Genomic DNA, 24,015 nt, shown 5'->3' with positions numbered 1-24,015 from the left:
TAATAAAATGAAATAAAATACATGAGAAAGATGCTGACGAGAAGCAGAAAGTTCGAGTATAGTAGCAGAAGAAGCAGAAAGAGAAGAGAAGATGAGGAAGAATCAGACATGATGATGATCATGATCATGAGGAGGAGGAGGAGGAGGAAAAGGAGAGGATGGCTGGGAGAAGGCGGAAAAAGAAAGAAGTTGACGCAGGACTGGAGGAGGAGGGGACTAAAAGCAGCAGCAACAAGAGACTCGGATCGTGTCACCTCGAGCGCGGTACAATGGCCTGCACTTCGGCATGTCTGTTTATCATTGTACAAGTCCACGAGAGCAGCAGAGATAATTTTGTGTGTGTATAGTCACGGGACAGTTTGAGAATATTCACACCTGCCGCCATCGTATTATCACAATTCTCTTGCTCAGTATTAATTATTATCGGGCCGCTCAGACTCTGCTCACGTGGCCTTAAACATGCCATGGGATTTGCAGCAATGCAAAAAGAAACACAATAATTATATATGCCTAAGTCTCCAACTCAAGATATATATAGGTATATATATATATATATATATATATATATATATATATATATATATATGTATGAAATAAATAAAGGGAAAACCGATGACCAGAAACAAATGGGATAGTGAAAACATGTTATATATACATATGTATACATATATGAATAACAGCAATTTATAGTTTCTGCTCGGAGTCCTAAGAAAGTATAGATTCAAAACAGTATATAGTCAATATAACAACTCCGTGGACGTAACTTTGACGAATTTTCGCCCATAGGGCTTTGTCAAGTCAATACATTTAAATGATTAAATGATTAAATGTATTGACTTGACAAAGCCCTATGGGCGAAAATTCGTCAAATTTACGTCTCTAACGGAGTTTTTATATTGACCTACTGTTGTGAATCTATCTATATATATATATATATATATATATATGTATATATATATATATATATATATATATGTATATATATATATATATATATATATATATATACATATATATATATATGTGTGTGTGTGTGTGTGTGTGTGTGTGTGTGTGTTTGTGTGTGTGTGTTTAGGTCGATCATGCAGGTATTCTTTGCATCCTGGCAGTAATCAGTGTATCGCCAAAATAAGGGAACAAGAATGTATAGATATCAAATAAATTTGAGCACCTCAAGGGAACTGTGGCATATACAGTGAGATGTGGGTATAACTTAAAGGGACCGTACAGTTTTGGTTGACACCTAATTTCAGGTTTCTAACATTTTTGGTGAGATAATGAGAAACCTCAAATGAAATATGAAAGAGCATGTAATTCTATGAGGAATTCAACGTTTATTTGATGAAAATTGGTTTTGAAATGGCTGAGATATCCAAAAAAGAGCGATTCTAATAAAGTGTGGGACCCACACTTTATAACGATCGCTTTGTTTTACATTGTTTTTGGATATTTTTGTCATTCCAAACCTGATTGTCATCAAATAAACTTTGAATTCCTCTTAAAATGGTATGTTCTGTACTATATCATAAGTGTTTTCTTGGTATCTCACAAAAAGTTAAAAGCCCAATTCTCATCTCCACCAATACTGTATTATCCCTTTAAAGCCCGTGTACAGTAGTCGATTAGACACCTGAATTGTCGCCAAAAGCCACGAAAGCGATTGATTTTCTCAACGAGACATTATAGAGTATTATATAGCATCCTGACATTGATCAACATGGATTTTGAGGGTTGAAATTACTGAACTAACTTTCAATCGTATAGGTCCCGACTTCCGAATTCCGTCAAGTTCTTCATCCTTACATCGCAGAACCGCTATAGGCTCCTATTGAGGTTAGCTGGCCATATTCCGATATACTTAATTTGGTCTACTGTGGCGATTTCTATAATGTGCACAGTATGAACATGGAACTACTATTAGAACAATACCTCCATGGTGACATATTGTTTTTCAGAAAGTCACCGAACGAAGCAGCGCGTTGTTGCACTTGCTTTGTGGCATTATTTTACAATCAAATAGTACGTATTATTTGAAGAAAAAAAAATCGTCACTAAAAGCGATGTCCGAGTCATGGTCCAATTAAATAGTATACCATCGAGTGTCAAACCAAGGAGGTACTAGGCGAGCTCGCCTAGTACCTCGCACGTTTGTCAAACATGCCATCATTCTGAAATAGTTGAAAATACAAATAATCACGAGAAACTTTTTCAACCAGTCAATAGAGGACACATTTTTTTTTTTTAAACAAAGTACTATACTTAGACTTGAGAGTGTCTGTTCAGTAACTCTACCCTTATTCATGCGTAGTCCAGATCGTAAAACATCAGGGATGACATAGTTTTGGTTGAGGTGTGGATTCTTTCTTACGAGATACTCGAGAAACAATTTTATCAAATGATAAAAAGCATACAATAAAATTCTTAGAGAAATTCAAACTTTATGTTTTGAAAATCAGCTTTGAAATGGCTGAGATATCAAAAAACAAAGTAAAACAAAGCGAGCGTAATAAAAAGAGGGTCCCACCTTTTACTAGGGTCGCTTTATTTTGAATATCGCAGCCATTTCAAAACCAATTTTCATCAAGTAAACTTCGAATTCCTCATAGAATTTCATGCTCTTTCACATTTTCATAGGAGGTTTCTCATTATCTAAAAAGAAAAAAAATCATAAGAAATAACATTGGAACCTGAAGCCCCATCTCAACCAAAGAATTATGTAGATAATGAAGAATTATGTAGATGTTTATTTATATACATGTACTTTCTTGGACAACAAAACAAACCGACGTTATGCAGGGCAAACAAAATAACAACAAAAACAAGTTCTACGCTCATGTGTACACGTCACGATATTTTGTCTTCTTTTGTTGTTGTTATTGTTATTGTTTTTTGCATTCATCACGTGACGCTCATTGATTGGTCTTTGGTTTGGGTCGTCATGTACTAAAAGCTGAGTAATAAACCAATATGGCGACTTCCATGGTTGATGACGACTTTGAGCCACTTGAGCCTTCGATCCGCAATATCATCGAGCAGAAATCTCTGAAATGGGTTTTCGTTGGTGGAAAAGGAGGAGTTGGGAAGACGACATGCAGGTACAAGATAATTTACATGATTTGTCGAATGTAAGCTGGCAGTAACCAGTACACCCATGTTGATGTCAGTCGACCGGTTTATGCTGATGCACGCGACAGCATCTGCATTGCTGCACTGTAGTGTTGGACTTTGCCATACACCCATGCATGCAGTGGGTCTTGTTTACCATGTAGTAGTGCGACCAGCCCCATCCTGCGTATGGGGCTGGTCGCAGTTAGGCCTATCGAACACTGCTGATAGTATGAGACAGACGGCAGATGTAGTGACAGTAGTGGTATGAATGGAATGGAAGTAACGGCAAAGCAAGAAAGGCTTTTTAGAACCTCTTCCTATAACGACATCGGAGCGTCTACCGGTATACTGTGGTAGTAGTAGCCCGACTGGTTAACAGTGCCCTGCGCCGGGGTTACTTATAGCAGTGACACTAACCACATCACATGCTAACACTATCCAACACTACGCAACGGGGCTGTGTATTGTTATCACACAGGTCACAGCTAGCTTCTTCATCTTTTGTAGACAGTATGCCTAAAACTTAAGGAAGGAGTTCTTTACCACAGGATTTCTTAAATTAATTTTGAAGTTACTACATGTTGTACATAACTTTCTTGCATTGGAAAGAGTTTGATATAAAATCCTCCACTGAAAAATACATTTTCATTCATTCATATCAATTCATTTATTTTCACTGAATAAAACATGTTTACTTAAACTGTGGCAATAAACAAATTTGACCTGACAATGTCACAGATAAAACAAACTTCATCATCTTCCTCATGTAAGTATAAGGTCTGTGCTTACATTCGCTAACTACAAAAACCTAACCATAATTCTAATACACACTCATTTAGTTGTGTAAACCATCCCTTGTGTAAATCAGGGACTTGCAACAAAATTTGCTGTATTTGTATTAATTCTTGCTTCACACGAGTGATGTTTGAATGCAGGCAGAGAGAAGTAATGTTACAAGGCAAGGCTGCACACTGGCACTGGTCTAAGGTCCCTGACCAGTAAAAATCACTGTCAGACTACAGACACTCCAACCCCAAGAACCTTCTGATCTGGAGATTCTCCCGCCTGAAACCCCTAGCGAATGGGAGACTCTAACTTGATTGTGCGGGAAGCGCGAAGTTCTAGGGTTCTAGATGCTCTCTCGTGCTATCTAAGGCTTATTTTTCAACTTACGTTGACACTAAGTAAGAAATAATTTCAAGCGGGAGACACAGAGCCAGGGCGGGAGAAATTAGATCTCAAACGGGAGAACGGGAGATTTTGCAAAAATGGGCTTTCGGCGGGAGATCTCCCGTCGAAAGCGGGAGAGTTGGAGTATCTGAGACTAGTAACTTTTTCAGCAATAGACCAGTAAAATATGGAAAAACTGGGTACCTACTGGTCCGACAAACCTACTGGTCCGACAAACAGGTCGGACCAGTAGAAAAAAATGGGTTGGTGTGCAGCCCTGCATAAGGAAACAAAATGTAGATACATGTATACTATTGTGGGTCAATCCACGTCAAATCATCCAATTTTCAGAAAAGTTGTCACCCGACCCCCTCCGATTTTCTTTAAAATCGCACCAAATGTTCCCCAAAGTGTCTGACGGAAAATCCCAAAATATTTTGCCCCAAGGTCAATTGGTTGCTAAGATACAGCCTCACATAGCAACCGATGCGCATTCCAAAATATTAGTTAAAAGAAAATTATGCATTTTTGATTGATTGTGGTAGCATGGATATTTATGCAAAAGTGTTCATTATCTGGAAATTGGGAGAACTTTATAGTCTTTGCAAGAAAAAGTGACTGTGACGCGAAATTGACTTTTCGTTAACGTGCACGAGGTCACCGAAAATGGCGTTAAATGTTAATTTCGAAAATTTTAGTGCATATTTAGAGGCTAATATCTTCCACATTTCATCACCTTAGGTTCTAAAATATTATGCTGTTGAAGGCTTTGACTTGGTCAGTAATTTTGAAAAAAATCAGCGAATTCTTGCCCACCGTTTTTACGGAGAGCGCCCTCAAAGTTGACAAAAATGAAAAATGTACCAAATTCAAGGTCACAGATCACCCTTCGTCCCACCTAGGAATGGCATCAATTTTTTTGTATTGATAGACATTTACCTATATTACCTTGGGTTACCAAAGAAATTTTGCTACCGAAATGTTCAATGGTAAATTTACCCCACTGAAAATGGTCGTAAACGGCCAAATTCCCATGTGATATCACATATTGGGTTTAGAGGACATTTCAAATGTCCACGCTTTCAAGATGAAAAGCCCTAGCCCTGTGATATTTGCAGTAGGGGCAGTCTGTTATACATATTTTAGTAATATATACCACAAAACACTTTTATTACATTATAATGACCTTGAAATTTAATCCAAAATTTGAGAAAAACAATAAGTCGCTCCATTTTCCTCATTGCACTGCATGTAATATGTGTTTTGAAAGACTTTTCACAGAGCAATATTTCAAGAATTATGAAAGCTGACAGCCTAACATATTAAGGTTCTAAACTATTTGTGCTCTTCTTTCAGATTTAGTGTCAATTTGATCATGAATATTATACCCTTGACCTTGAAGTGCTTCTAAAAATAGCTGTAAATTTGTTAACTACAAATTACACACACAACAGGTGTTTTATGGCATAACATACTAGTGATTCTTTCACAAGCACAAAAGTTTTTATGGCGTAAATGTTATATACTGGAATAAATCTATAGGTTCTTGCAAGATATGTTACAATTAATTACTTTATTCTGACAGTGACCCTGAATTTATCACCTTCAAAATCAGGAGAAATGCCTATTCCTGCCCATACAAAAAGTACATAATAATAGTTGATTATGGACATTGCGCCCAACACGTAAGAATGATTCTTTTTCTAGCCTGTGAAACGCACATTAAAAGCACTGAGAGTAATCTTTTTGGGGGGATTTGTACTGTAACTTATGACAACATCCAAAATCATTTCCATTCTTATGTATTTTCTTGTTTTTGGGATATTTGTTATGTATTTCTTTGTTTTTTATTTTCTACAGCATTCATGTTTTTTTCTTTATTGGAAATTGTCACAGCCCACTTTTTCTACCATAATTTGAATAGAATTAATCAATCAAAGTGATAAATAGTAAAAATAGTCAAGTTTTTATGAGTTTCACCACAAAGCACTGTTTTCCATAGGAAATGCACACAAAATCACAAAATATTACTGTCCGCTTTTGTGACTGAAATTGAGGGTCATTGTCAGAACAAAGTAATTTATTGTAACATATCTTGCAAGAACCTATAGATTTATTCCAGTATATAACATTCACACTATTAAAAGCTTTTGTGTTTGTGAAAGAATCACAAGTATATCATGCCATAAAACACCTGTCTGTGTGTAATTTGTAGTTAACAAATTTACAGCTATTTTTAGAAGCACTTCAAGGTCAAGGGTATAACATTCATGATCAAATTGACACCAAATCTGAAAGAAGAGCACAAATAGTTTAGAACCTTAATATGTTAGGCAGTCAGCTTTCATAATTCTTGAAATATTGCTCTGTGAAAAGTCTTTCAAAACACATATTACATGCAGTGCAATGAGGAAAATGGAGCGACTTATTGTTTTTCTCAAATTTTGGATTAAATTTCAAGGTCATTATAATTTAATAAAAGTGTTTTGTGGTATATATTACTAAAATATGTGTAACAGACTGCCCCTACTGCAAATATCACAGGGCTAGGGCTTTTCATCTTGAAAGCATGGGCATTTGAAATGTCCTCTAAACCCAATATGTGATATTACATGGGACTTTGGCCGTTTACGACCATTTTCAGTGGGGTAAATTTGCCATTGAACATTTCAGTAGCAAAATTTCTTTGGTAACCCAAGATAATATAGGTAAATGTCTATCAATACAAAAAAATTGATGCCATTCCTAGGTGGGACGAAGGGTGATCCGTGACCTTGAATTTGGCACATTTTTCATTTTTGTCAACTTTGAGGGCGCTCTCCGTAAAAACGGTGGGCACGAATCCGCTGATTTTTTTCAAAATTACTGACCAAGTCAAAGCCTTCAGCAGCATAATATTTTAGAACCTAAGGTGATGAAATGTGGAAGATATTAGCCCCTAAATATGCATTAAAATTTTCGAAATTAACATTTAACACCATTTTCCGTGACCTTGTGCACGTTAACGAAAAGTCAATTTCGCGTCACAGTCACTTTTTCTTGCAAAGACTATAAAGTTCTCCCAATTTGCAGATAATGAACACTTTTGCATAAATATCCATGCTACCACAATCAATCAAAAATGCATAATTTTCTTTTAACTAATATTTTGGAATGCGCATTGGTTGCTATGTGAGGCTGTATCTTAGCAACCAATTGACCTTGGGGCAAAATATTTTGGGATATTCCGTCAGACACTTTGGGAAACATTTGGTGCGATTTTAAAGAAAATCGGAGGGGGTCGGGTGACAAGCACTGGATGATTTGACATGGACTGACCCTTGTAATGATGTTTTGACTGTAAGCATTGTCCTTGTGGGAGTTTCAAATAATGTGGTAGTCATGGTAAAAATCAAAACAAGTTCCATGATCTTGTAACAGATTGATGTAAATGATAATCAATGACAACTCTGAATGTTTTATTTGTGTCAAAAATTTGATTTTATAAGCAAAGGGGTAAAGTATCAATGACATTTGGATTGTTGGTTATGGTGGTCTATGAGAACAGTTAAGTACCGGCACTGAAATTCCCTGTCCTCGGAAATTGTTACAGGGCCATCTGTGGGAGCATTCCGAAACTGACTAATGGTTGATCACATCACAGTGGCTAGTCTTTGTTCTTCATATTTGCTAGGGCCTATGTGCTTGTAAATATCTGTAAATAACTGTATTATAATGTAAATAACACAGTCTACAAGAATCTTCAGCTTATTGAAGGAGGCATACTTAACCAGAAGAAGAATCTGGAAATACACTTTGCATAGATTTTGCCACTTTGGTTAACTTTGGGAGTATGTAAACAATAATCTGGGTATACCAAGTCTACACTAATCAGACATGCTATCTATTCCAAAGAACAACTTTTCAGGTGTTTAAGTGTTGAAAGGATAGTGTTTTCTTTCATATGACATGGAGTTTCTCAAAGATCACAGTGTGAACCATGCTCCCTGTACTTGACATTCTTTTAGCTGCAGCTTGGCGGTCCAACTCTCCAAACACAGGGAGACTGTCCTCATCATCTCCACAGACCCCGCCCATAACATTTCAGATGCCTTTGACCAGAAGTTCTCCAAGGTCCCTACCAGGGTCACTGGTTTCCAGAACCTCTTTGCCATGGAGATTGACCCAAACCTGGGAATTGGTGACCTCCCTGATGACTACTTTGACGAAGATAGTATGTTTGGTCCTTTCGTCATATATTACTGTAAACATATTTTCAACAGTCTTATTCTGTATGCGTCTTGTATGACATTTGTAAAGGCAGAGGCCTTACAAAAAAAAAGAAATAAAGAATAATTATGCAAAGTTTATATCATCTAAAATTTGTACCACAGTGTGGCCATGAGTTCAGCAATCAAAACTTCTTTAGCTGATGTTTACTTGATGGTGTCAATTTAACCTACATTCTATGCTCAACTCTTATTATGTGAAAATGTGAGCAAAACATAACAAGGGAAAGGAGGTATTACAAAGTAGAGTTTGTGATTTAATTTGAAACATGATTCAGTTTAGAGTAAGTTCTCGATTCATTTTATCAGATATCATGCTGTTGCTTCAGTTGCTTTTTCAGTTGACTATCACTACATCATATTTGAGATATACACTGTATATGCAAGCATTCATACTGTAAAAAGTTGTAATGAAGATAATGTTTGTTGAATATGACTCTCAGACTCATGAGAATCAAACTAACCGAGTCCTCTTCTGGCATTCATACCTTCTGTAGATCCTCTGTCTGTGGGAAAACATGTCATGCAGGAGCTACTCGGGGCCTTTCCAGGAATTGATGAAGCTGTCAGTTTTGCTGAAGTCATGAAGTGAGTTGATACATCAAAGTATTTTTTCCATCATTGATTGTGCTTGTCCATCCTGTGGTAAGCAATCACCATTGGTTATGAAGACCTCTTGATAACAGTGTGCACAAAATGAGAAACATAGCACAGATTTTTGTATGTCTTAGTGTATTTTTTAACCCATTGAGGATGAGTCCCAAGTATACTTGGGCAAGTGTCTATTTGAAATGCATGTTGTAGCAAAATCAACCCATCTTAAGCAGGTTAATTACCAAAAAGAAAAAAAAAAGCTGCAAAACTTCATTTCTATCTGACAAACAAACATACAGAATTACAGTATGTACTGTACTAATGCGTAAAAGACTCTTATTTACAGAATGGATTATCTAAGAAATAGATGTTTTTATTTTGATTCGTAATCCCAACTCTGGCGTGTTTCAGAGTACATATACTCATTTTAAGCAAATATTCTTTAATACTAGACTAGAAAGTTCTTGTCTCTATCACTGTTCAGAACTTGTGAAACAGATTTTGTTTTGTTTTATTGTGTGTGTGTTTTGTTTGTTTTTTCCTGTGGTGGTCATGTTGCATAAAATATTCTGTAAATTGCATATTTACCAACTGTAAAGGACAAATATATTTGGCTTCCAACACAAATGCACAATGTATTTTTCTTTAGAAACAATAAGTTAGTATTAGACACAATATATTTGTCTGATCAGGTACCAATTTGCAATGATTTAGTTTATTAATTTGTAATTACATAATATCAAATTTAAACTAGAACTTAAGAATCCCCATTCACATTCACAGCAAACTTAAATTGAACAATCGATGAAGAAAACCATATTTTGCATTTGAATAGGAAGTGCAGGCAATAAAACATGGTTATGAGTAAAGTCTAAGTAATTGCTGGTAGGTGATGCTGAAAGGTACTGGTGGATATTTTTGCATGCTTGCATTCAGAGCTCACCTGCTAACCATCTTGCATTCCTCCCAGATTGGTGAAGAACATGAACTTCTCAGTGGTAGTCTTTGACACAGCCCCCACTGGACACACCTTAAGACTCTTGTCATTTCCCTCTCTGGCTGAGAAGGGACTCAGCAAGCTGCTCAAACTCAAGGCTCAGTTTAACCCATTCATTCAGCAGGTGAGTGAGTAGAGCACCATTCCTTCATCCTAGCACATCATTCCATCTATCTCATCTTTCATCTGTTACCATGGTAACTTGAGAAAGTTGTGAGGTACACTGACTATACATATACAGCAAAAATAAAGTGAATAGATTATTACATAGTGTAGACAGCAAAGATATTATAGTGAATAGATTATTTGACCATGGCATCAAAGGTCCTAGTGTCCTGCAAAGCAACATAAAACTATGTTTTGACAATTCAGTAATATTTTAAGAAATTCTCTTAAAAGATGAAAGCTTGCTGTCTCAAAGGTAAATCAATGTTGACAAAATTAATTGGAGAGGAAGGGGAAAAAATTAGCACAAATAGATGAGATGAACATGGTTTTTATATTGAAATAAAGAGTCAAACATAGAAGTTCTCAACCATCAAAATTTTGACCTTTTTTCTTTCCATTTATTTTATTCATTCTAAGAAAATACATTGTGGCTTCTACAAATCACATGGATTACCTCTTCCAGTAATTAATTAATTGCCCCCGGTAATTCATTTCATTTTGAACAATATCAGCTTATCCCTAGGCCAGTTCATCATGTTACATCTTTTTCGTTCATATTTGTTCAATGTTGTGCAGATTGGTGGTCTGCTTGGTATGGGTGAGTTCAATGCCACTGACATGCTATCCAAACTTGAGGATACTGTTCCAGTTATCAGGAGTGTTAACGAGGCTTTCAAAGACCCGGTGAGTATGGCCTGTCTCTTCTAGCCCCAGAATAGTTGCTTGAAATCATCAGAAACAAGTGATGAATATTTCTTTTACTGTTATGATCAATTCAAGCAAAGAATCATATTATGGTGCCATGAAACAGTATTTTCATACAGTGTATATATTTTTGTTTCCCATACAGTGGTAGTGTATTACAAATAACATGACAAAGCAATTTGAAATGATGTTAAGCGCGTTGTTTGACCCTTGTCACACAGCCTAAACATATATATATCCATTATGCTGTTTCTGTATAATATCTTTATAAAATAAAGTAATTACATTGGCAAGATTTGGAGAGAAAAAAGGAGGCTGATGTAGCCATTCTTTGATACAGAATTTTGCCATTCTTCTACCAGGCAACAACTCACCTGGGAGAGTATCTCCTCTTAAGCTGAATGACAGTTTGAGTCAAGATATGAATTTGCCCCAGAATTGATGTATATTTGCCATACATTCGCAATATAATAATTTGTGAAACATCCTTGTATGAGCCGGTCGACATCCGCACATGTCCCAATTTTTCCGCAGAGGCACATTTTTCTGTTGCCAGGATTTTTGAGCTGCACAAAATTTTGGTTGCGGATGTTTAGCTAATGTAAACCAACTTTGCGGGCTATTCATACGCAGAGACTGGGACCTGGGTGCCGTACATTGACTGCTTTGAGATGGTATCATTAGATTAGATTTTATGATTGAGATGAATGAAATAATGTGATGTACTAATTTATCAAATATTGCTTCTTAGTTTTTTTCAGAAGAATGAGAACTAAAGAATGGTTTGTTTTTGACATTGTTTTTATTTTCACTGCACATTTGCCCCACCAGGAACAAACTACCTTTGTCTGTGTCTGTATAGCTGAGTTCCTGTCGCTGTACGAGACAGAGAGATTGGTCCAGGAATTAGCCAAGTATGGTATCGATAGCCATAACATCATCGTCAACCAGCTGGTCTTTGCTGATGAGGGGCGGAGCTCCGTGCAGTGCAGGATGTGCCAGGCAAGATACAAGCTTCAGAAGAAGTACCTGGAACAGGTAGGAGCATCGATCAGAGTTTGAAGGATGGCAACATCCCTGGTGGAATTTACTGTGAAACCAGAAATGTTTGTGCGCATGAAACCATCACAAATTTCTCGAGGAGCTATGATTCACTGAAGTAAAATGCATACAAAAGTTTTTGTCTACACAATTCAGTCCATATAGTATACTTGTTCAATTTTTTTTTTTTTCATGGTCAGCAATTTGAATGCCACGAATGCTTCTGGTTTTGCAGCATAGTGTACTGTCACATGGGACATCTACACATTGTCATGCTGGAACATACTTAACACACACACACACGCCAGCTATCACATTATACATTGTATGAACTACTTTGATATTTCTCCAATGGACTACATGCACTAGTGTGAGTTCATCTTGTATACCCTAATAAATTATACACCATATATTTCATGAGCATGATTTGACGTGAAGTGGAGGATCACAGTGACACAGACTGAGAAATACGTAATGTTCCTTTTCAAGAGGAAGTTTGGTGATTTTGTACAGTGCACTCCCGTTATAGCAAACATGGTTACAACAAAACTCTGGTTACAACAAAGTAAAAATTCAGACTGCAACATTATCCACTGTATGTTGTTGTTTTTTTCTTATTTGATCAGTTGTAACAAAATTTTGATATATCGAAAGAAAACTGCCAGTCCCGAGGACTTTGTAATAACGGGAGTCCACTATAATACCTTGCAGACAGTATGATTGTTTTCATTTGTGTGAGGGGAAACAGTTTGGGGGAGTTGTTAATTTCAAATACACGTATTTCAGTTGACTGGGGAATTTGCAAAGAATGAAAGCATTGTGAAAGTAAATTGATACTTTATGTGTGTAGAGTAAAGACCAAAATAAAAGGAGGCTAACAAGAGGCTGGTCATTTAGTGCAGTGCAGTGAGCGAACACTGAGCAAACTTCTTTAGAAATAGTAGCTCTGATAAAAGCAGACTCATTAATTTCTAGTCCAGCATCACATCTACAAGAAAACTTTTCTTATCACATTGGCACCAAAAGCAGCAAGATAGAATGCAATACTACCTCAATAATGTGAATTATTTAGTACCACTTCTGTCTTTATCTCAAAGTTGACAATGCTGTTTTCGAAGGTTACAAAAGATTGTTTTGTTTTTTTCAAGTTAACCCTAAAAAGACTCGGGGGGGGGGGGGCCTAAAAGGCCCCCCCTCGACATTTCGCGCGATTACTTTGCAACACGCGATGCTCTCGCTGCGATGCTCTATGACTTTTTTCTTTCGAGTTTCCCGCACATTTTGACACCAAATTTGTGACGCCCGGGGGTACGGTTCTGAAGTTACATAACTTTTTGTACATGCACGTATGGCCGAAAATGGCTCAAAAATATGATTTTGTGTACAAAGTCAATGCAAATTGAGTTTTTTCACATGGTTCATATAAATATGCTTATTTTTACTCTCAATGGCTAAAATTAATTTGTTTTAGGAGTATTATGCTTCAAAAAGTGTCTGCCACAAATTTTGTTAAAAAAACAACAACAACAAAAGGTCGGAAAAACAAGGAAATACATAAGAAATTCATAAAACAATAAAATAAATAAGAAATTAATTTTGATACCGAATTTGTTTTCAAGTACATTTGCTAAGAATGCCACAAAGAATAATTAGACCAAAAATGAGCACTTTTGGAGCTTTAATTACTGATTTAGATCAAAGAGTCTGATTTCTTGCATAAATTAGCATAATTAATCAAAATAAACTAAAAGAAGACTATTTTGTAAAATTTGAATATACAATCTTGTAGATTACATCTCACACTACCATTGTGCAAATTTGCGCGGCGATCACGCGATCCACGGCCGAGATCTGGCCCTTTAGGCCCCCCCCCCCCAGTCCTTCGAGCTACCAAAATAGCCCAGTCTTTTTAGGGTTAAGCTTTATGATGATAACAGCTCTTGATATTTGCAGATGCCAGAATAAAAACAACCCTGCTCTATATCAAATGGTCTCGCAAAAGATTTGCACAGATGCATGAATTGTGTATTCTGCATTCAGACTAGATTGATTCTTCTTATTAGAGCATGGCAGACGAATCCTTGTATAGCAAATAAAAGAAGGAATAAATGCTGATGATTTACGTATTGAATCTATTATTACATCTTTATTTTAGACACATTTGCTCTGTACATTCTTCTTTAATACTGGTACATTTCAGGCAGTAGGTTAAAGATTGAATTATGAAGCCATATTCTGGGTTAGTTTATGTGTATTGTATTTCATCTTTCTGTTTCCCAGATTGAAGACCTATATGAGGATTTCCACATCACGAAGCTGCCTCTTCTAGAACACGAAGTGAGAGGAACGAACAAGGTCCTAGAGTTCTCATCTAATCTAGTGGTAGCTAGGCCCAGGACAGTTTTCACTACAGAACAAGGGCCATCCTAGTGTGAACTGACTGGCCTTACTTCCATCCTCAGTGTGATGTTAGGTTTCCCTCTTTTGGTGGAGTACTCTGCAGGAGATGATGCCTGAAATACCTTTCAGCATTGAATGGAGAACAGTCGGAGATAGTGATTCTATGGAAAGCAGGGTGTGCCACAAGTGGAATTTCAAATGAGATTTTACTCACATTACCAACTCTTCTGTGGAAAAAACAATCTTGTAGCAGATGTAGGATGGTAGGTCTATTAGCAGACATAGAATACAGTGACTATAAGACTGGTTTCTGTGAACCAGAGTTAAGTTTCATTGATGACATCTAATGTCATGCCAACATATATGAATTTTAGTTCACCATGGATGATGTGCTGTTAATGTAAATTTCTGCACATTTGTTAAAGGTGAAATGAGAAAATCAACTGTCCAACGTAATGTGTGGAAATACATGATTTCTTAAATCCAAAAAGAATGACAGCTGTGGTGATATTAATTAGTAGAAACTGACCTCATACACAATGGGCATTAGTATGGTCAGGTTGATGTGGTCTAGTCCTTAGAACAAGGACTCTGGAGAGTGAGAAGTTTTGTATACAGAAGTTCCTCTACCACTCTTGATTTATACCTTAGTTTAACCCGTCGAAGACGAGTCCCAAGAATACTCGGGCAGGTGTCTATGGGAAATGCGTGTCATAGCAAAGTCAGTCTATCCTTAACGGGTTAAAGGAATGATATAGTGTTGGTTGAGGTGAGAATTCAGCTTTAAACTTTTTGCAAGGTAGTTAGAAACCACCTTATGAAATGTTAAGAAGCATACAATTCTAAGAGGATTTCAAAGTTTATTTCATGAAAATTGGTTTTGAAATGCCTGAGATATGCAAAAACAAAGTAAAACAAAGCTATCCCAATAAAAGGTGGGCCCCACTTTTTATTAGGATAGCTTTGTTTTGGATAACTCAGCCATTTCAAAACAAATAAACTTTAAATTCCTCTTATATGCTCTTTCATATTTTGTAAGAGGTTTCTCATTATTTCAAAAAATATCATTAATAAAGGTGGAAACCTCAATTCCCATCTCAAGTAAAACCGTCTCCAAAAAATTAGATTATAGGAACAGACACAAATGGGGACAGTTTTCGTGGGGGGGGGGGGGGGGGGGGGCTATGAATAATTGGCATATGCTTGCTATGCTGGTGTGGTACTAATATGTTCTCGGTATCTGACAATAGAAAACATGGGAACAGCCAGTCTTCTTGTATGTTTGTGTATGTCCAAACCTTTAATCACAATTCTCCCCAAGGTGTGTTATCTCATCTGACCTCTAACCTCACTAATAGTGATGTAGAATGTTACAACCATTTTCTTTCAATTGACAATTATGTATGCATTATGGATTTATTTAATTTCAGAAATTATTGCTGTGTCACTGCATGCTTGAGAGTTACAAATTGTAGATTAAAGATAATATAAAGTTTTGGTACCTCAAAAGTTTCCCCGAGTTTCCTTGTCTTAGTTTGTGTTTCAGGTTAAAGGACCTTTCATATAACTAACACTGTGAGACTTACTCGCCCCAAAGTGCTCTCAAGTCTTAGTAATCATGCAATAATGATTTCGTACAATACGTGTATATTGATTGTCGCGGTACCGCGTCGAGTCAAACTAACAGCTCGTTCGAATTTTTCAGAGCCCGCTCTGCTCTGGTACGAAACCATTATTGCATGATTACTTAGACACGAGAGCACTTTGGGGCGAGTAAGTCTCACAGTGTTAGTTATATGAAAGGTACTTGTAAACCTGAAACACAAACTAAGACAAGGAAACTCAGGGAAACTTTTGAGGTACCAAAACTTTATATCATCTTTAATTAGACAATGATCTGGGTGGTTCATCAAACAAATTCCTACGTACAGTCAACCTTTCCCAAGTCAAATCTATTTGGACTGAAGAAATAGCTTCGACTGAGAGAAAATTTTACCTATGAGGGATCAAAATCAATAGAATATAAAGAGAAGAGGACATAAAGAGATGTTCAACTTAAGTGATTATTCAACTTAAGCAAGGTTGACTGTATTTGATTTTGCGATTGATTTTACTTACCAACTGAAAAGAAAATCACAAAAACTTGTTGCACAAAGGACGCATATAGAAATGTAGGTGTGGGGGACTAGTGTAAATTACAATTTTTTAACACTGGTTTTACACATTTATACATGGTGTAAACCAAACCTGTTCTTGTGCTGATATCTGCTTTTATACATCACCTAAAAAGAATGTAGCTATCCGATTGGTCGATTGCTCATCATGCCTGGGAGGCCCCCTCCATATTTTCTGTGACCGCCTTGCAACCGCTGAGAATTTGGGAGTCTTGCTTTGTGTCTTTATATTATGACTTTTTCCCCCTGAAGACTTGCGCAAATTTTGATGCCATATTTGCCCATATCAGATATATCTGTGGGGTGTTACATGTCAATTAGTATGAGCATGTCATTAGAATAAGCCATTTTCTAATTAGCTCATGTGCACATTGGTACAAATGACCTTCCTTTTTTCTCAGTTTGTTAGGCACTTCACTCATTTTCAAAGCGGCATAATGCATAAGCTTGCCAGACATAGCAATTTATGGAATTCATGTTCAAACAAAGAATGAGCTTGTGTTGAGAGCAGGTGATAAGAATACTCCATCAGTTGACAATATAGCAGGCATCCATTTCATTGTTTTGTATTGAATGCAATAACAGCCTATTTCCTTATATGTATACTGTGAAATACCGTTCTTGCTGTCAGGTGAATGTACTGGCAAGCACCATTTAGATAAGGATCACATGAATAATCTTCGCATCACAGATGCTTATCTCGGTGAATTAACAAACCAAAATGCCTGTTGGTACAAATGACCTTTTTCTGCTCATGCGCAAAGTGGAATTACGAACTGGTCTATTGCTCATTACTACATATACACTTGTACATGTATCGTGTACAATTGCAAACTGTCAGTCCACAGTGGCTTGCATTTCTGTATGAATCTTGCACCCCCCCCCCCCCAAAAAAAAAAAAAAAAAAGAATTAAAAAATGATGTTGCACTCGCTTTGTGCTTCATTTTGTTTCAGATAGAAACTGAATAAAGTTTGAAAACTGTAAATTTCATGATTAAGTAGAAAACAGTAAAACATAAGAAATATAAACAGTACACATAAAAACAAAGTTTTTGTTGTTAGCGGGGGAAAAATGCATTTTTATATACAGAAATGATTCACATAATTGTTTTTTTGATTGATTTCTCATTTGGGATACATTCATTATGATACATTTTCCATGTGTTTTAATACTTGTTTAAAGGTTGAAATTATGGAAATACATCAAATACAACGTATTACATGCATCACATGAAGATCTATCAGTATGCAAATTTTCTTATATTAGTGATACTCAAACCCAGAATTAGTATGGATATTGGGAGAACTTGATAACAAAATACAGTGTACCAAATGAAAGATTTATATGTTATACCAAATGGTATGTAGTGTAGCTGCCAATGCAGTGGTTGTTTGTGGACACAAGATACATGATGTATACTCTGTAGTGTTGTTTTGGCAGACTGCCACATTGCACACAGTACTGGAAAACAGGAGTCAAAAGATAAAGACGACAGACTAGGTGGGATAGGAGGTAAACACTGTGGTCCCACTGCAATTTGTGATTCAAGTGAAATGCCCTATGCTGATTTTTATTGTGCGTTTTGTGCTCCAGTGAGGAGGCATTGGTGGCTCAGTGGATAAAACTGTGAACACTGAATTGTGAGGTCACTGGTTCATGTCCACTGGTAGCACCTGATGTGCCCCTGAATTTGTCATCATTCTATAGTTCCTAAGATGGGACTTTAAAGCCATTGGTCCTGTGGTACGTGTAGCTTGGTTGTAAGTGTTTAAAGTCTTCTGAGTGGACACATAAAATCAATGCAAATACAAGAGGATGGTGCTTCAAATCGTGTCTTACCTCAAATGCAATATGGCTAGGGAGAGAGAAACGGAGATTAATTTGTAAAGATCAGGACAACCCTATATCGCTCATGGGCATTTTACTTGTTTCTGTTGCAACATATTTTGATGTTCACTCCTTACGGGCCAGTCCCACTGGCGTTAAGGAAGATTTGCATATGAATTGTGCGCAAAATTGGTTTGTATTCGCTAAACATCCACAACCAAAAATTTGTGCAGCTCAAAAATCCTGGCAACGGAAAAACAGCCATCTCATACAAGCATATATCACAAATATTGCAGATTTTTAGCGAATATAAACCAGTTTTGTGCACAATTCATACACAAATCTTCCTAAATGCCAGTGGGACCGGGGCCGTAAGTCTAGTGTGACATGGAGCCCAGATTGTGTGTGCCATGAAATATGTGGACAGTGGATACATTCCTGTATTAGTGTGTCACAGCCAACTTATTACATCTCTGTTGGTGGTTGTGCCAAAAAGTTCCTTAAACCCATACAGTCAAGCAAGATACAGTTGTATTTTCAAGACATGAAATTTTCGTGAATTGGAGCCAAGGGCCTTTTTCATGGCATGAAATTGTTGCGAATTGTCATTGGCATTCAACGCATGTAGTGTAGAGGAAAACTTTCATGTGCATTTTAATTTTGCAAATCTTGGCTCTCACAAAATTTGTGAAATTAAAATACATGCAAATATTCCTCATTTTACAGTATTCTCCAGCATGAAATGTGCTTACACTCATTTGCTCTGGACAAAGCAGCTACCATCAAGGAAGGTTGCTTGTTAAATACATGTAGTAAATTAGAAGCAAAGTTATATCAATTCTATATTGGATTGTTGTACAACTGTACTTCATAATGAATGACAGTCTGTCTCCTACACTTCTTCTGTGTTCAATACAATGTGTCACATAAAACCAAATGGAATTTTGCATCCTTACATGCATGATGCTATATTCATTCAAAACCCCTATACTGTATTTCTGATGAATTCGAATTGTGATTGATTATTGAACAACATGAAATATGTACCACTCTTTGAATAAAGTTTTCATGTGCACGTGCAATGAAGTGAACATTACGTGTGTAAAACGGTCAATATTTCCTTGTCCTGCATCTTTGTCCAATCACATCAGGGCCCTGTTGTAAGTTGCTATTGATTCCAACACATATTGTACCTAATTATCAGTGGTAACTTGCCATCGATGGCAAGTAATGTAAGTAATTCATGCAACAAATTTTAACTACACATGTACTAGGTGTTTCAAAAAACATTTCCCACTTTTGATCATTAATAGTTCAAAAACTATTCATCCATTGAAACTGTCATTGACATGAGTAATAGCTGGATAGTGTACAATTTGGTTGGAGGTGATTTAGACGTGAAAGCATAAATCAGTTTCATTAAATCTAAGATTGATTTTGAAGTAAGGTTTCAGATTTTGGTAAAATTTTAACCTCTGTACAAAAATTGAACTTCGCACAGGAACCAATGATGTGTATGTGAGTGTGTGCTGACAATGGCCCTGAACAATGGACATGCCTGAACCACCTGTTGACTAGGCGTCAGTCTCGCACTCCCTGGCACATGAATGCTTAATCAATAATTCATGTGGATTTCCCGGACACTGCTAGTCTGAATCCATGCACGGTAAAGTGCTTGCAAACACCACATTTCATTCCAGCTGGCACTCATTTTCAAATTTTGCTTCACATATCACTAAATTTGGGATATAAATAAGAATAAATGATCTTCAGTTCCTCATTTCAATACAACTATCTACTAATAAAATAGTCTGACAAAATTTTCGCTTTTTTCGATAAAAAGAGATCATTTTTGGTAAAGAGTTCAGCAGCATTTATCATTGGGGCGATTTGTTTCACAGAAGATTTATTTAAGGCTCCATATACACAAGTGTATACTCTAATTGATTTTCTTTGCTTCCTGTCACCACGTTTATGATAGATCAAAAGGTACAAAATTGTATTCATTGTAATTTCGCGACTCAACGACAGTATCGACAGGCGTTTGACTTTACACAGATACTGCCAGAGGCTGAATAAAGACTAGTTGTGATAGTGGAATTTTTCATGAATAAATAATGAAGCATTCAAACCCTGGCCATTGTTCAGGACCATTGTCAGGGTGTTAACCACACACTCCCATACACACCCATTGACCCCTGTGCAAAGTGAAATTTTGTACAGAGGGTTGAAAATAGAGCAAAGTCTGGAACCTAACTGTGAAATTAATCATAGATTTCATGAAATTGATTTATGCTTTCATATTTAAACCACCTTCAACCAAATTGTACACTATTCAGCTATCACTCTTATCAATGGCAGTGTTATTTGATATATATTTTTTGAATTATTAAGAATCAAAAGTGGGAAATGTTTTTTGAAACACCTAGTACCATCAAGGAAGGTTGCTTGTTAAACAGTAAATTAGAATCAAAGTTATATCAATTCTATATTGGATTGTTGTAGTTCATAATGAATGACAGTCTGTCTCCTACACTTCTTCTGTGTTCAATACAATGTGTCACATAAAACCAAATCTATGGAATTTTGCATCCTTACATGCATGACGCTATATTTCATTCAAAACCCCTATACTGTATTTCTGATGAATTTGAACTGTGATTGATTATTGAACAACATGAAATATGTACCACTCTTTGAATAAAGTTTTCATGTGCACGTGCAATGAAGTGAACATTAAGTGTGTAAAACGGTCAATATTTCCCCGTCCTGCTTCTTTGTCCAATCACATCAGGGCCCTGTTGTAAGTTGCTATTGATTGCAACACATATTGTACCTAATTATCAGTAGTAACTTGCCATCGATGGCAAGTAATGTAAGTAATTCATGCAACAAATTTTAACTACACATGACGTTTTGTGAGATTCAGAAGACTTACCGGTAATTTCGAGAGTTGCAGTCAATTGTAATTCTTTATGCAAGAGGGCCTGATTTATTTCATTTTGTGTGCTTCGATTTGTTATTGCCTTTGCCAGCTCATGGCAAGAGATAATTGTTTCTTAGTACCCGGTACTGTATTCGTATTTCATATTACAGCAATTCAATGAAGCCATCTTCAATCTCCAATGCCCAAATTTTGCCCCAATGATTGCAGAATACACATACATGCACACCGTATAAATAAATCCACATACTGCACGGACTTCAATATACACACACAGGATTTACAGTCACACCTGATCTTCCCAGTGACGAGAAACATCACAAACACATTGTATTTTGAGTTTTCCTTCAACCATAGCACAGGAAACAAAAAGGAGAACAAAAATTGGGAAAACTTATGATCAATGATGACATAATGAATCTTTGGTGTACCAAGATCGGCCATCATGAGTATAGTGTACAAGCTGATATGCTTTAAAAGGCGTCTCTTGCAATTCTCAAAGTTCTTTTGCAGACTTGTATTCACCCAATCAAAGAAAATGGTGTAGCAAGATTGTGGCTGTAAAATGGTGAATCTTGCATCCCATGATATAAAAAGTACACTGCTGCTGGAAAATAATTGTAGCAAGACATGCTTTCATCATTCTTGCCATTTCGTTTTCCCCGTTTGCAATCAGCTATGACACAAATGAACCAGTAAACTGTAACTGTAACCAAAGACGATGACTACAAGCACATGCAGTAGCTCTTTACTATAGATTTGCATTAATTTGAAATAGAATTGGGCCAGATAGACTCGTGAACATTACACAAGGTTAAACTCTTATCATTGATCTGAAGGAAAATACTGCCCTCATACAATCACATTCACCTACAGCAAACATGCACATAAAAACAATATCATCCTAACCTGGCTCATACAGAAAGACGGACAAGTTGTAGAGAGTGAACTTTCTCCTACAGGTGTTAGCATTGATACAATGCATTGATACAATGGATGACTATTCCACGTTTCATAAACATTACATGCAAATTCTATTGCTATTCAAAAGTAAATATTCCATTTCCTTTTTTTACATTTAGGCATGTGCTCAAGTTCGCAATGACTGGGAATTCAGTTACTACAGTGCTAACAACATATTCCCACGTTTACACTTGACAATTTCTCACACCAATTTCCTTAGTACAGTGGACTCCCATTATAATGAAGTTCTCGGGACCGGCAGTTTTTTTTCTTCGTTATATCGAAATTTCGTCATAACTGAACAAATAAATAATAAAAATATATAGAGTGGATAATGTTGCGGCCTGAATTTTTACTTTGTTGTAACCGGAATTTCGTTATAACCGTGTTCGTCATAATGGGAGTGCACTGTATTCAGATCAGTACTTTTCTGTGGTAATTTTTAGTGGTATCTAGTACTTACTTTTTCAAATCAAAGACAGTGAAGAGAAAGTAGTTTAAGGAATCTAGTCAAAGGAGCCAGTTGCACAAAGCACAGGCATACTGGCATCTTACTTTGAGAAAACGCAGAGAGAGATTTGTTGTAATTGATATGCAACAAGTGTTTTTTCATTATGAGTGTTAATAAGACTGGCAAGTACTAGTGTAAAGTTTGATCAATTCATTTTATCTCGCAAATTACGAGATACGCACAATTCATAGCGCCATCTACGGAGACTGAAATTCATGATGTCGCAATGAACGATTCGCCCTGTTTGCAATGAGAAAATTCAGGATTATCTTGAGAATCCTGAATCCTGGTAAATCCAAACCGACAAATATAGGCATGGAGGTCAGTAATTTACTCTTTTCTAAAGCATTTATTGAAATTATGTCTCTAAAGATGTATAAATTTGGCTATAATTTGTGCAATGTTACTGTAGTCAGTGACAGAATGTGTACCGCAGTATGCGTGTGTGTTTCGCTTGACCGAAGTACGTTTATGTACATTACAGAAATTTAGGTTTAGTGTAAGAACACGATTATGCAACAAACACTTGCAGTTATGGTTGGTAAAATTTAGATAGTTGAAAAGCCTTTAATTGGAGAACACGTTTGTGCACGTATGAAAGTTAAATGTCAAATGAATCAGGCTCAAGGTCAAGCCAAAGTCACACACAGCTATTTGTTCAGATTGTACATGTTAGGCTGCCACGTAAAACGGCACTGAAATTATTCTAACAAAATTTGAGAAGAATTTATGAAAGTTTATTAATATCAGAACGTTGCCATGGTGACTTTCTGAGTATTTTAGAGTTGTCTTTAAACACAGAGTTGCGTATCAACTTAGGACAGAAATTAAAGTTGAATGTGTTTTAATTATATGCGAAGTCTCATATTGAAAGAACTGTTAAAATAGAAATGTTATAAGAAATTATGAAAACAATATAGATAGAGTTGAGGTTCGAGTTAGATAAATGCAAACAAGACACACAAGTAAAGAGTCAGATACTGAGTGTTAACTTATAAGATGCATTTATTGGTACAAACAGTTCTTTATCTTTCTATGCATACACATGAAATGAGTCATTCATTTATGCCAGTATGTTAACACATGTATTAATTATATGCCTTTGTTTATATCATTCTCTGTTACAGTTTTCACGGAGTGGAG

At 36.4% G+C, this 24,015-nt stretch overlaps 1 protein-coding gene across 1 annotated transcript; it reads left to right on the top strand.

Moving 5' to 3' along the window:
- The first annotated feature begins 2,965 nt into the window (after nucleotides 1-2,965).
- On the top strand, nucleotides 2,966-11,013 carry LOC139719440 (ATPase GET3-like). The gene is made up of 5 exons (XM_071630854.1): nucleotides 2,966-3,095; nucleotides 8,286-8,491; nucleotides 9,044-9,134; nucleotides 10,111-10,261; nucleotides 10,882-11,013. The coding sequence occupies exons 1-5, from the start codon at nucleotides 2,968-2,970 to the stop codon at nucleotides 11,011-11,013; spliced, it is 708 nt and encodes a 235-aa protein (XP_071486955.1). The 5' UTR covers nucleotides 2,966-2,967.
- The last annotated feature ends 13,002 nt before the right edge of the window (nucleotides 11,014-24,015 follow it).

This window comes from Diadema antillarum, unplaced genomic scaffold, assembly GCF_040938485.1.
Source record: "Diadema antillarum isolate AM-2024a unplaced genomic scaffold, OU_Dant_1.0 scf00000110, whole genome shotgun sequence".
NCBI lineage: Eukaryota > Metazoa > Echinodermata > Echinoidea > Diadematoida > Diadematidae > Diadema > Diadema antillarum.
The sequence above is the reverse complement of the archived record's forward strand: the minus strand, read 5'-3'. Positions and strand labels throughout refer to the sequence as shown.